Source organism: Macadamia integrifolia, chromosome 2, assembly GCF_013358625.1.
Source record: "Macadamia integrifolia cultivar HAES 741 chromosome 2, SCU_Mint_v3, whole genome shotgun sequence".
NCBI classification, from domain to species: Eukaryota; Viridiplantae; Streptophyta; class Magnoliopsida; order Proteales; family Proteaceae; genus Macadamia; species Macadamia integrifolia.
This window is the reverse complement of record NC_056558.1, coordinates 841,702-854,390: the sequence shown is the minus strand read 5'-3', so window position 1 is coordinate 854,390 and position 12,689 is coordinate 841,702. Positions and strand designations below refer to the sequence as shown.

The 12,689-nt window shown below is 38.0% G+C and overlaps 1 protein-coding gene across 1 annotated transcript in view; it reads right to left on the bottom strand.

Annotated features, from left to right (window-relative positions):
• Window positions 1-5,883: 5,883 nt before the first annotated feature.
• Window positions 5,884-12,689, bottom strand: part of LOC122072284 — a 23,976-nt gene continuing 17,170 nt past the window's right edge. The window contains exons 9-16 of the mRNA XM_042636868.1: window positions 10,671-10,787; window positions 8,581-8,646; window positions 8,392-8,458; window positions 7,786-7,839; window positions 7,614-7,703; window positions 6,582-6,644; window positions 6,457-6,495; window positions 5,884-6,341 (exon numbers count right to left, since the gene is read on the bottom strand). Coding sequence (XP_042492802.1) covers window positions 6,231-6,341; window positions 6,457-6,495; window positions 6,582-6,644; window positions 7,614-7,703; window positions 7,786-7,839; window positions 8,392-8,458; window positions 8,581-8,646; window positions 10,671-10,787 — 607 coding nt within the window. The 3' untranslated portion in view covers window positions 5,884-6,230. The remainder of the gene's footprint in view (window positions 6,342-6,456; window positions 6,496-6,581; window positions 6,645-7,613; window positions 7,704-7,785; window positions 7,840-8,391; window positions 8,459-8,580; window positions 8,647-10,670; window positions 10,788-12,689) is intronic.

Sequence of the window (12,689 nt, the reverse complement as noted above, 5' to 3'; positions counted from 1 at the left end):
GTCCTTCCAGGTTGCCGCATTAAATTTCCTGTAGTTTATGCATACTCTCCACCCTGATTGGACATGGGTTGGAATTAATTCATTATTGGCATTGGGAACTATAGTAACACCAGACTTCTTAGGCACTACATGAACTGGGCTTACCTTGGCTATCAAAAATAGGATAAATTATTCCATGATTTATATTTTTATAAGTCAAATATGCATAGAAAAATAAAAGAAGAAAAAGAACTCGCCTTAACTAGGTTTGACCATGTCATCCACGATTGGTTTTTTACTCGATGAGTTGAGTCAGAAAACCTGATTTCCCAACAATGTTTTTAAGAGGCCAACCTCCTTTTATATTATGCCTCTTAAGTTTTCCTTGTTTAAGGTCTATCATTTCTCATTTCTCATTTCTCATTCCTCATCTTTTCCCGTGTCTGCTAAGAATACTCGAGTACGTGGTGGGAACTCAATCTCACCCAACAATGGTTCGCTAAGTTACTCGTCCACCTAGAGAATATAACTCAAAGCTTCAACACCTGAAAGAAGAATATAATTAAACAATCACATAGATCAACATTCTATAAAAGAAATGCAGGGAACATCTAGTGAGTACTGCAAAATGGAAGGCATTTTGTGAAGATCCACCAAATAGTGTGAGAATAAAAAAATTCCCTTGAAACAACCCAATATGAGATTGACAATATAAGACGTTAGCTTCAGAAGGACTACCTTTGAGAACAAAATTTTAAGATTATAAACATTATAAAGAAGGAATGTGAAAATATGAAACATTTTAATGAGATTCTTGATAATCCTTCCCTTAATATTGAATCTATCACTGATGAATTTTCAGGTGGTGGGTATGCTTTGAGCATGGAGTTTCGAGATATGTGTTAGGTTTTGAATTAAGTTATATAATTGAAATAATTATAATATATCAAATATAATTACTAAAAAGTCTAAGTATGAGTTTAGAAGGTGAAAAAGACATTTTCAAGGAATTCTTAACAAATTAGAAGAAATGAGATGAGAGAGAGGTGGGATACATATCTTTACTACTTAAAAAATTATATTTATTTTCTATTGGAGAGAAACGAGGGGAGAGGATTGGTTTGAGTTATAGAATCTATTAACCAAGGAAGGGCAGGGAAAAACGAAGTGCGAGCCAAAGTAGCGGTATGATGATTATTAGGTTTCTCTTCATTTACTAAAACTTCTAAAACCATCATTGTGATTTTCTAGGTTATTAAAATCATAATCCATTGCTAGGATAATAAGTCGAATAGATCATAAATGACTATAACGGGAACTTCTTCACGCAAGTCATTTGCAGTAATGTATCTTTTTCTTTTTATTTATGTTTTCTTTGTAGGTCAAATGGCAGTCATATGTTACACTTGCGATTGCCACTCTTGTTGATCTTATAGGCTCATATATAGGTTTGGCTCACACTTGATTGATTCAACGGAAAAGATGAGGAATGGGGAACGAAAGACCATATACAAGGTGAACTTATGAGACACAATATAAAAGGAGGTTGACCTATTAAAAATATTGTTAGAAAACCAGGTGTTCAACTCAACTCACCCTGTCAAAAACCAAGCATAAGACGAGCTGGTAAGTCACGATAAAACCATAGAAGTAGAACCAAGTTAAGAAATCAAACTATCCTCGAAATTTTCCAAAACCTTAAGCAAGTAATTTTGAAAACTTTACTGAAATAGCTTTGATACTTCAGAGTTAGAATCACATAGGCCTACTAGTTCAACAAAGTCATTAAACATCGATTTAAAAGGAATATGATGAATTGATTTTAATTCGTTCACGAAAAATCATGAAACAGACGGATTTGATTTCAAAGTAATACTTCACTTGTTCACTATCCATGTAAGCTTTTAACCCAAACTGTGTAGGTAGGATCACCTTGAAGCAGCAAATAAACCTAGAGAGAGAGAGAGAGAGAGAGAGAGAGAGAGGTAACCCCACATCAGTTGTGAGTGACTCAACTATCAAGTATAAGTGCCACAATAAGTCACACCACTTTAAACCAATTGGTCTTTGTATGGAAGTCATAACATGGTAATAGAGCGGGTATGTTGGGCCTCCATCGATGATAGGCCCTACTCTACCCCTGAAAACAGAGCCCACAAATAAGGCCTGCACATAAGAGATAGTCCCACATCGGTTGTGGGTAACCCAACCATCATGCATAAGAGCCACAAGAGGCCACCCCCACTTCAAGCCAGTTGGTTTTAAAATGGAAACCTTAACATGGTATCAGAGCAGATACGTTGGGCCTCCATCGATGATGAGCCCTACTCCACCCACGAAGACAAAGCCCACAAAGAAGGGCCTTACGAAGGCCTACATGTAAGGAGCAGTATTGCGGTAATCCAATATTTCCCAAGTCGTAGGCATATACGACGGAATGCATACAACAAATATTGTTCTGGTTATATTTGTAATATGCAAACTCCATTTGTCCAAACCCCTTGAACGAAACATAACATGGAGATTTCTGTAAATACAAACCTGATAATGGGCAATCATGTAATTTTTTAAATTCCTATCACTTTCTGAACTTACACTCTATTTACTCAAACTTCTTCATCAAAAGTTTCACCACTGATTCCACACAAAGTGAACTCTTACCTATCTTCTTCTATCCTGCTATTTTCAAATGGTGAAATTACCCCTCTTGTCAACCTATTGACAGGTTTTCACCGCTAGCTTCCTTCATTTATAATTTTTTTTATTTTAATATTTTTATCATTCAATCTTTTTTTTTTTTTTTTTCTCCTTCAATCTTCTTCCATGGAATGCAACGAACCGTACCATCCACTCCTTTTTAGAACCCTCCACCCCACCCATGCTGCAACCCCACAACCAACCCCACCCACCCTGCAAATCCTATGCCCGTCCCACCTTATAAATCCTGCCCTCACCTCCCCACCCAAAGACATCTATACTCGGGTATCTTTTCTAAAACCTCAATTGCCTTCTGAACCATCCTAGCCGAAGTCAAACCTCCTCAACAAGACAACAAGATGTTAGGTGTAATAAGGTGGGGTTTCTCTTTTCTCATCTGTTGGATGATCATGATCCAAACAGCATGCAATTGATATTATAAATGGGAAAATTAGTGGTCCTTGGAATGTGCAGATCAATAAAAGCAAAAGTAATCATCTTTCATCCCTCCTTAGGGTAAAGAATTTAAGCATGTTTGGAGAGAACAAAATCAGCCTGCAGATTTTATAGTCTCGTCTCCAACATCGTTGTCAAAAACTATTTGGCGGCTAACCAATTCCCCGATGAACTTCAAGTTCTTATTCAAAGGGATCTTGATTTAGATACTTATTTTTTGATGTAATTTCTATTTTATTTTCAAATTGTCTTTATTTTCTTTTGAGTCAGTAGGTATACCTTGCCTTGTTCAGGAGCCTCTTCCCCTTTCTAATAAGGGCTCTTAAGGGCAGCCTTCTTTTATAATATTTCTTTTTTCCTTTTCTAATACATCACTTATACTTATAAAAAATAATAATAATAATAAAATAAATAAATAAAATAAAATCCAAACAGCACCGAATTGCATCATCTTCCCCAAAAATCCTGATTATGGGACTTGTACACTTGGTAGCTATGGCTGTTACCTAGGTTGTTTTGAAGCGTAGGCCAAGAACTTGCACCCGAGGTTTTCAGCATCCCTGCATAAAATTGAGCATGTGTACCAGATTTCTGAAGTGTAAACTTTAATTTCCCGACTTGGGTTGGGTTTTGTTGTGATTTGAGGGAGGGGAAGTGGAGAGGAAGAAATGAGAAATCCAACTGTACATGTGACTCAGGAGGGACCAAACTAAACTATAACTCTATCAAACCCAGAAGCACTACCGATCCAATCCACACGCTGGTGGTCACTTGTCAATTCTCTTCTCTTCTACTTCTTCTTCATCTTCAGCTTGGATCCCACTCACAAAAGAGTATGGCCCTTACAGTTACAGGTGCAAGCGGCATTACATGCGTTGAGCCAGATTTGCCAACCATCCATGAGAGTATGGCATTACTTGCAGCAGAGGGTGGAGTGGGGCTGGGGCGGGGGCGGATTTGCAGGGTGGGGTGGAGTAAGAAGAGAGGGGAGTGAAGAGATTAAAAAAAAAATGATTGAATGATAAAAATACAAAAGGAAAAGGAATGCTAACTAACATGTGCCCCTGCATCCTCTCATAGGGCCTCGTGAGATGACCCCGGACCCCCTTGTGTGGTCTCAAAATTCGGGAAAAAGAAGACATAAGAGTTCAGTAGTTTTTTTTTTGGATGGGGGGATGGGGGGAATCAGAGATAAATTTTCAGATAAGAAATCTAAGGGATCAAAATCCTCTGTTTTTCCTTGTTTTGCTATCTGTAGAACACGACACGTGGACAACAGAGGATTCAACGGTCAAGGTTGGGTGAGGATTATTACATCCGGTGCGTTGGTCTTAAAGTTGTCCACGTGTCGTGTTCTGCAGGTAGCAAAACAAGGAAAAACAGGAATAAGAAAAACAGATAATTATTTTCCAAATCTAAGTGGAAGTATTTTCTGTCCGCAAGGGACCCTTGGGCCCACACACAAGGCCGTGGCACCATGGTGAATGCACATGCAGGCTTCTCATGAACAATAAACCGTCCCTTAGAATAAATAGAACGTAAATTCAGGTGAGTGAGAGAAATTTTCCAAATATATATATATATATATATATATTATTAATTTGATTGTAACAGATAGCTTTCATGTATTTATTGATATCCCTTTCAACTTAGCTGTTCCAGCGGCCATGCGTTGTCAGCCCACGTTCTCTATTCTTCATATATGGGCACCTTGCCACCTTATCCCTCTTCAGCTTATGGTTTCGGGCTTTGGCAATCAACCGGATAAAATCGGTATCAGTTGGGATCAAACGAATTTACCTTTTTTTTAATACCTTACCACTGGATCGGTATCAGATCAATCGAAGATTCAGATTGATCTCGATTGATACTGTCCTAATTTTTAACACTATTCCCCCCTACACACACAAATGATAAATAGAAAATTGTTGTGGTGAACTTAGGGCCCATTTGATTTGTTTTTCCTATTTCTGTGTCTAGAAATAGCAGAAATGGTTTTTTCCGTTTCTGAACACAGAAATGATTTTTGAAAATGTAAAAAGGTGTTTGATTTTTCTGTTTCCCGAAACGTTTTCAACAGTGTAGTTGAGTTTAAAACATGAGTGAAAGAACGACGTTATAGGAACGCAACTCACGAGTGAAGGCATGATGTTGGAGTTGAAGTATACTTCGTGAAGATAAGCTTTAGAAGGATGAAAACAATCCGTAACTGCGAGCTTTGCACAACCAAGTTGGCATCGCCATATTTAGATAGCGAAAAATTTCAACAATGGGTTGGGGGTTTGGGTAGGTCGAGTAAAGTATCGGATTTTTCACAATTTTTGTCGCTCCCATTTATTTCTATAAACAACAAAACAAGTCTAACTTGTTTCTCTATTCCTATTTATAGACACAGAAATAGGCATAAATTTCTATTTCTATTTCCAAAAACAAGTGAAACGAAACAAAAAAAATCAAACAGTTCCTGGGGTGTTTTTCCGTTTCTGAGCACAAAAATACGAAAAAACCGTTTCTGGAAACAAAATCAAATGGGCCCTTAGTGATTTAGTAATTGGATTAATGGTCAAGCTGACCATTTGCTATCCTAAGATGGGGAGATAGGTATATTTCAACTTCTTGAGTGAGCACCTCATAGTCTTGTTTACTTCAGAAAAATAATGCTCAACCAAGGTCTACAAGAGAGAATTCTCTGGTAGGAAAATGAAAAATAATTATGAACAATATCAAATGTTACATCAACTGAACAAGTTATAACACTTATAAGTAACACTTGCATTAGTTCTTATTTGTAACGCGAAAATGCATTTCATTTTCATTATTGTAAACAATGTTTCAAATAATTACAAAAAAAAAAAAAGGATTACAACATAAAAGGCTGCAAATTACAGGCTTGATCATACAACCATATCTGACTAAATACAACTCATGTTTTAGCATTCCCAGTATTGTAAGTAATGAGCACAGGTTGTAAGTAAATACAACCTGTGCTCTGTGATTTCATTTTTTTTTCCATTGTTTGGTTCATGATTGTGTGTATGTGTTCAACTGAGGATCGTACCTCGAGAAATTTGAGAAGACCCCATAAAAATATACTGTTCCTATTGCTTCTCAGTTTGCTGGAAAGGATCAATCCAACATTCATCCTCCTGCACTGCTTTTTTCCATCTCTTCTTGAATATATCCAATTCAACGTAGGACCGCTTCCTCACCTGCCATCCAGATAAATTCTTACCAAATAACCTTACACACAGAAAGATGGACGATACAGAGGGAAGGGATTTCAGGAGGTTTGAACAATCAGATGAACTGTGTAATCGTACTTACCGCAAATCTGTCTGCATTCACATGTGAATGGGATGGAGCCTGTAAATTCAAATATTTAGAATCATCACCAGTTTGTGTGAACAGAAAACATAACACAATGTACATTTACTTCAAAGAAATTATACCTGTGCTTCCATGTTTGGTGAAAGTTTAGTTGGAGAAGCCTGACCTGGTGCTTCAGCAGTTGTCTGCACGAATGACCATGAATTTATTGAATAACCAAACACAACATCCACAATCAACATAAATCAGGCAAAATATAACAGGCATATGATTAACATGAGCCATAATTTGCAGTTGAAATGAACCAGGTGGAGGGCAAAAGGGCCTCATGAATATTAGTCAAAACCTCTCACTTTCTCCCACTATGCCAATCCTTTTAGCCCACAGGGGAACAACACAAATAAATGTGTTAACATCTCTACATCTCGGAACTCTAATTAATTAACAGGTGCTTTTTGGAACAGTTTATAAGAAGGAAGGAAGTTTTCTGACATTCAGGATCCTTGATCATCATCCGGGTCAGCTGATCCCGTGGAGGCCTCCCCACCAACTTTGAGTTCCACATGAAACCGTAAGCTCTGCAATCTATTCTCCACACCCTTCATATTCTAGACAGTACTTCAGAACGGGCACAGGTAAAAGTATATTACCTGGCCCGAGTAATTTTAAGACCAAGATGTAAAAAGGGTGTACCCAATCCACGAAGCTCTCAACACTGTGGGGTCTGGGGATGGTCATAACATATGCAATCTTACCCACGCTTCATGGAAAGGCTGTTTCCCGACTTAAACCCGCGACCAATAGGTGCAATGGAGCAACCTTACCGTTGCGTCGGGTCCGCCAGACCAAGATGTGCTATAAAAAATCTTTGACATCATAAAGAATGATCTGAGGGAGAAAGCAATCCCGACATTTTAGCCCAAAATCTGGGTTGATCTAGTCTAAACTTTCCTGAGTTCTGAAAGTTTAATACAGTTTACATCAAGAGCATGTCAGACATTAACCCGTGCAGGAGATCAAGGCACCACTAAAGCACCAAGAGAAGTACTAAACTAAAAACCCTCAAGCATGTAATAATTAAGCAGTCCAATAGTTCTAGCCAAACTTAATTGCACTCTCCAAATTTTTTTGGGCATGGATATCAAATTTCTTACGGTATTTTCTTCCAAACCCCCAAGTGTAGGGAGGCCCTGATGAACTATGTATTCAGCATCGACCACCCCAATGTTTTTGGTTCGATCCCCCTGTCAAAAGAGAGAATTGAAATTAGTCAGATATGAACAAGAGATGTTCAAACATGTTGAAATTCTATGATGGAGAACAAACCTGTGCGCAATAACCAAGCTGAAAGTCCAATCCCCATCCATGGATCAAGTCATTCTGTGGAAAGAATCAGAAGCCAATTATATATAAATGTCACTAGAAACCATAATAAAAATGCTATTAAAGGTGTGACCCAAACTTGAAAGTAAGTAAACAAGTCAGAAAATGAGAGAGAGAGGTTATTAAAGGTGTGAAAACCAAACTTGAAAGCAAGTCAAGAAGTCGGCAAATGACAGAGACAGGTAGTCCAATTTGACTAATTAAAATAAAAAATTAAAATAAAATTAAAATAAAATAAAATAAAATCTGACTCAACATTTACCATTTTAAGCCTTTGTTAGCACTCTGCATGTCTGGGTCAACCAAGATTCAATCCAGTGACCATAGGTCTCTCAACCCCAGCCCAACTGGTGCTCATAGGTCAAGCCAACAGAAACAAAACAGGGTTGGAACAGGTAAAAACCTGAACACAGAAAAACAGTGCCATTTCCTGGAGTTTTGGCCAGGTTGGTCAAGGATTGCCACCACTACCTCTAACCAAATATTCCCAAAATCCATTGCCCATCTGGTTTCAAAATAAATGAAAAATAAAATGCAAATATGCCATACCTGAATCATATACCATGTGCATCGCCAGGATGCTCTCGAAAACACAGGAGCCATCATTTCTACCCACCTGTAATAAGATTTTTTTCTTAAGTCCATACACATGGAACAATTTCTTTTCTTTGTGTTTAAGATATGAATTCTTAATACAAATGAACTCAGCAGAAAAAAACAATAGATAAGGAACTCTACCCAGTGCAAGGAGGAGCTGTACTGTTCGCATCACACCCATTCCCACCACCAACTTTGTAAGTCCTCCTATTGAAAGCAAGAACTAAAACAATTAAATCGCACATCCAAAAGTTCAGAACTATGATATAGTGAGATCTATTTCCACTGAATCCAATAAAGTAATCAGCCAAAGAAATAAAATCTGTATTGCGTGCACTACAGACGGGATTAACCACAGAATACCAAATCAGGTGATACTGCATCAACCTTTACCTTGGACCACCTAGGAGATATCTCAGTCAAGAAATTCAACCTAATCAGTTGATTGCAGCCATCCAAGTATCCAACACGTAAACAAATGATGTTTTGAACGCCCAAAGACTCTTGCAAATTGGGTAGTTACAATTAATCGTTCAAAGGAGGCCTGGGGATGCTCCAGCACAGAGAAGTGAACAAATCCAGTTGGAAGGAGGGGCAGGCCTAAAATAACTGAGTTGGTAAGGAAAGACATGCAAAAGTTTGTTCTTAACTCTAATATGACATCAAACAGAGCTGTTTGGAGAGCAAAGATCAATGTGGCAGAATGCGTTTAGTGGGATGACCAGAGGTGTTGCATTGCCTAATTTCTTTTCTTGATCACCCACCCCCCCCCCTCTTTTCTCTCTTCTACCTCTTATCTTTTCCTTTGATAGATTCATGTAGCCAATCCCATTTAGTTGGGAAAAGGCTGAGTTGTTGTTGTAGGATGGTAATGGGATTTTAACCTCCTAGGACTAGGGTTTAGGAAACCATAATTTTCCAGAATCACAGGAATAGAACCCAAACCAGATATTATAAGAGAAAAAATCAGAAACTATGTCAAAACAATTCTGATTGGGCTGGTCTAATAGTAGAACAGTTCTGTGGAATAAGATCAACATCCAATGCTCAGCTGTCCACTAATGGTGCAATCCTACTGGGAGTAGGAAAGCTGAAACTGCAGAATTTATGGGCAATTCCCATTTTCTCAGTTTCGGATTAAAAAGGAATAGTCATCAGTTAGTTATGGGCTGCAGAAACCACAACTAAAGTAGTAAACAGATATCAGAAATCAGAAATAACAGAAGCAGATTCTAGAATCCAGAATTTATAAATCCTAGTTGCAGTAGGATTTCAGGTACTGATTGGAAAGATCAAATTTTGAAATTGAAACAAGACTCAGAACTAGTAACAGAAGCATATTCTTAAGATAAGTCTCAGAAATCAGTTAAAAACAGAGAGAATTGGAGAAATCGCACTTGAAGTACAAAAATAGAAATCAGCCAGAAAGAAAGGATTTTGTAAACAGATTTCAAATCAGAACTTACAACTAGAAATGCAGGAAACTAGTAACAGATGGAAAAACCAGCAAGTAAACAGTAAAAGGAAATAAGGTATGTATAGGAAGGATCAAAGAGATGAAGCCTGAACTGATGGAAGGGAAGATGAGAAGAAAGGAATGATATGAATCAGGAATCCTGCCTGATCCTCTGAGTTAGCATCCCAACAAACTCAGGCTCAATCCCACCAAGCCTACCTGAAATCTCACCAGGGCCTACTGCATCTCACAGAACTGAAAGGCAACAGCAAGTATTCTATTCATCACATCGTATGCAGACTCAAAAGCAAACTCAAACTAAGCTTCGAACTCCTCCATGCTACGAAGCTAGTCTTAACTGACTAAAATTCTGCACAAAATAAAGGAAAGTTGCATGAAACAAGGCTAGACTCATAAAGCCCCTAATCCAGCCAACTACTAACACTTAATTACAATTAAAATTAGAAAATGAAAACTAGGCATGAACAGTGACATGTGAACAGTGGTTTAAACCAGAGAACAGGTTATTGTAACAAATCAAACAAAACTGCAGGAAAGTTTTTTCTTCCTTCTTTCTAGCTGAATACATCAGATGGTGACTGACCTAGGAGGACTCCTAGGCTGAACGATTTACTGTTGACCCTATCCACATGGATATCTGTTACACATCTATACTCATCATATTCCAGTCCATTAATAGATGGTAATTGCATTTGGTATCACAAAAACAGTTATTCTTTTTAACAAACTGTATCCATCAAAAAATAAAAATAACCTGTGCACTCTCGATCTCCTCCCACGTGCAGTAATTTGATGATGCACCTCTGATTTAGCTACATCTAGTGCAGGCTGTGATATTTCCAGCCTCTCTTGTTTAACAATTGATAGATATCTGCAAAAATCAAATGAGCCACAAAAAATCAAGAAGACCACAACCTTGATTCATAGAATTTAACATGGTATGCACAGATAAGTGTTTTCAGTATTTCCCTAAAAGAGAGATTTTCAATATCTATGGTTCTACCAGTTTCCAAGAAGAAATTAAGAATCAACAACGGTGTACTCTATCAAGCAGATTCCCAATAGTTATATCAACTTTAAACTTTATCAACATAGAAGGAAGAAGGTCATGATGATGATATATCCATTATTTTAGTGATGCAGCTTGTTTCCCAATTGTTATTCCCTTTGATTAACATTTTTCCCTTTCAAAAGAATATTTTTCCTACTCTACCACCCATGGTTTTAAGTATCTCCGATACGATACGATACCCCTCCGATACGTATCTTAAATTTAACCGACCGATACAATGACTGATACTGATGCTTTATTCCTTGATCTTCAACATATCTTAGCGTATCTCCGATACAATACGATACCCTCCGATACGTATCTTAGATTTAGCCAACCGATACAGAAACTGATACCGATACTTTAATCCTTGCTACCACCATTGTTCTTGGCCAGACCCAAGCCCAGATCAAGGAGAAGGGTTGTGGCAAGTTGGCAGCCAATATAAGGCCTTTGGCTAGATCCATTCAAACATGAAGATATAATAGACAGTTAGAAAAAGTGCAGCTAAGAAGAGGTTGTTAACAACAAGAAGCAGCAAAAACTAAGTAGAAAAATTATGAATTTGCAGGGACTTAGGGTTAGCAAAAATGGTGACAAAACAAGGAAAGTAAAATGAGATGATTTTGTTACTTCCAGAAAATCCGATTACTGCACACATGAGAAAGTGATATTCCAAGTTCTTAAGGTTCTAAAGCACAAGGTGAACACTGAAAAGGACACGGGTCAAAGTTGTGAGACCATGCAGGAGTATTTATAATATGGGACAATGTTTTCTGCCAGGCGACATAGGATACCCCCGGACAGCTGTGCCTATTTCTCTCCTCCTCCTTTGTGTAATGACCTCCCTACCCCCTATAATTATACCAAGGGGGGGCTGTGGGCGTTTCCTGCTAGTGTGGCGTATGCTCCCAATCAGAATGCAGAAAACACTATTCCTTATAATATCATGTAACATATCCGATGTAGTTGCATATGCATGGCTGGACCAACATGACCCTATCTGAAAACCCAGATTGAGAATAACCAAGTCCAAACCTAGGTTTTGGTCCAATAGGGGTAGTTAGGGATTAATTTAACTATTGGAGTTACTTATTTAATTTTATTTGGAAAAATCCCTGCCAGGCTGCATGCGGCCTAGTCCCAGATACAGGAGCATGCAACATGACCACCCCACCCCCCTGAAATAAAAAAAAAAAATCTGACCCTTGTTGATGCCTGATGTAGATAAGTCACTTGGCTTATTTTATTGCAAATAAGCCTTGGGTTGTGTTATGTATGTGTTGGGCCTTTGATCCCATAGGTTTTCTGGGGCCACTTTAATAGGTCTAAAATATAGGTAGAAGGTAGGAAAACGGGATTTTATTCATTAGTTTAATAAGTTGCTATTTAATTAAATAAATGCCCATTAGGCCATTAGTTGGATGTAAAGTCCTATATGGACTATTAGTTAGTTAGTCCTATTTCATGTTGCAGTCATAAAGTCAAGTCATAGTCTTATTTTGAATTCCTAGTTGTAGTAGGAGCATAGTTTTCAAGGCGTCGCCTAGACGGCGATTTGGCATCTCGGCGGTAAAAATTGGTCATGGCAGTCCTACGATTTGTGTCTCTCACAATTGGCGGTCGCTATAGAAAGCTAGGCGTCGCCATGTCGACACCATGGACGCCATGTCACGATTTATCCCTAGGCGGTCGACTTTGTGTTTTTTTTTTTTTTTTTTT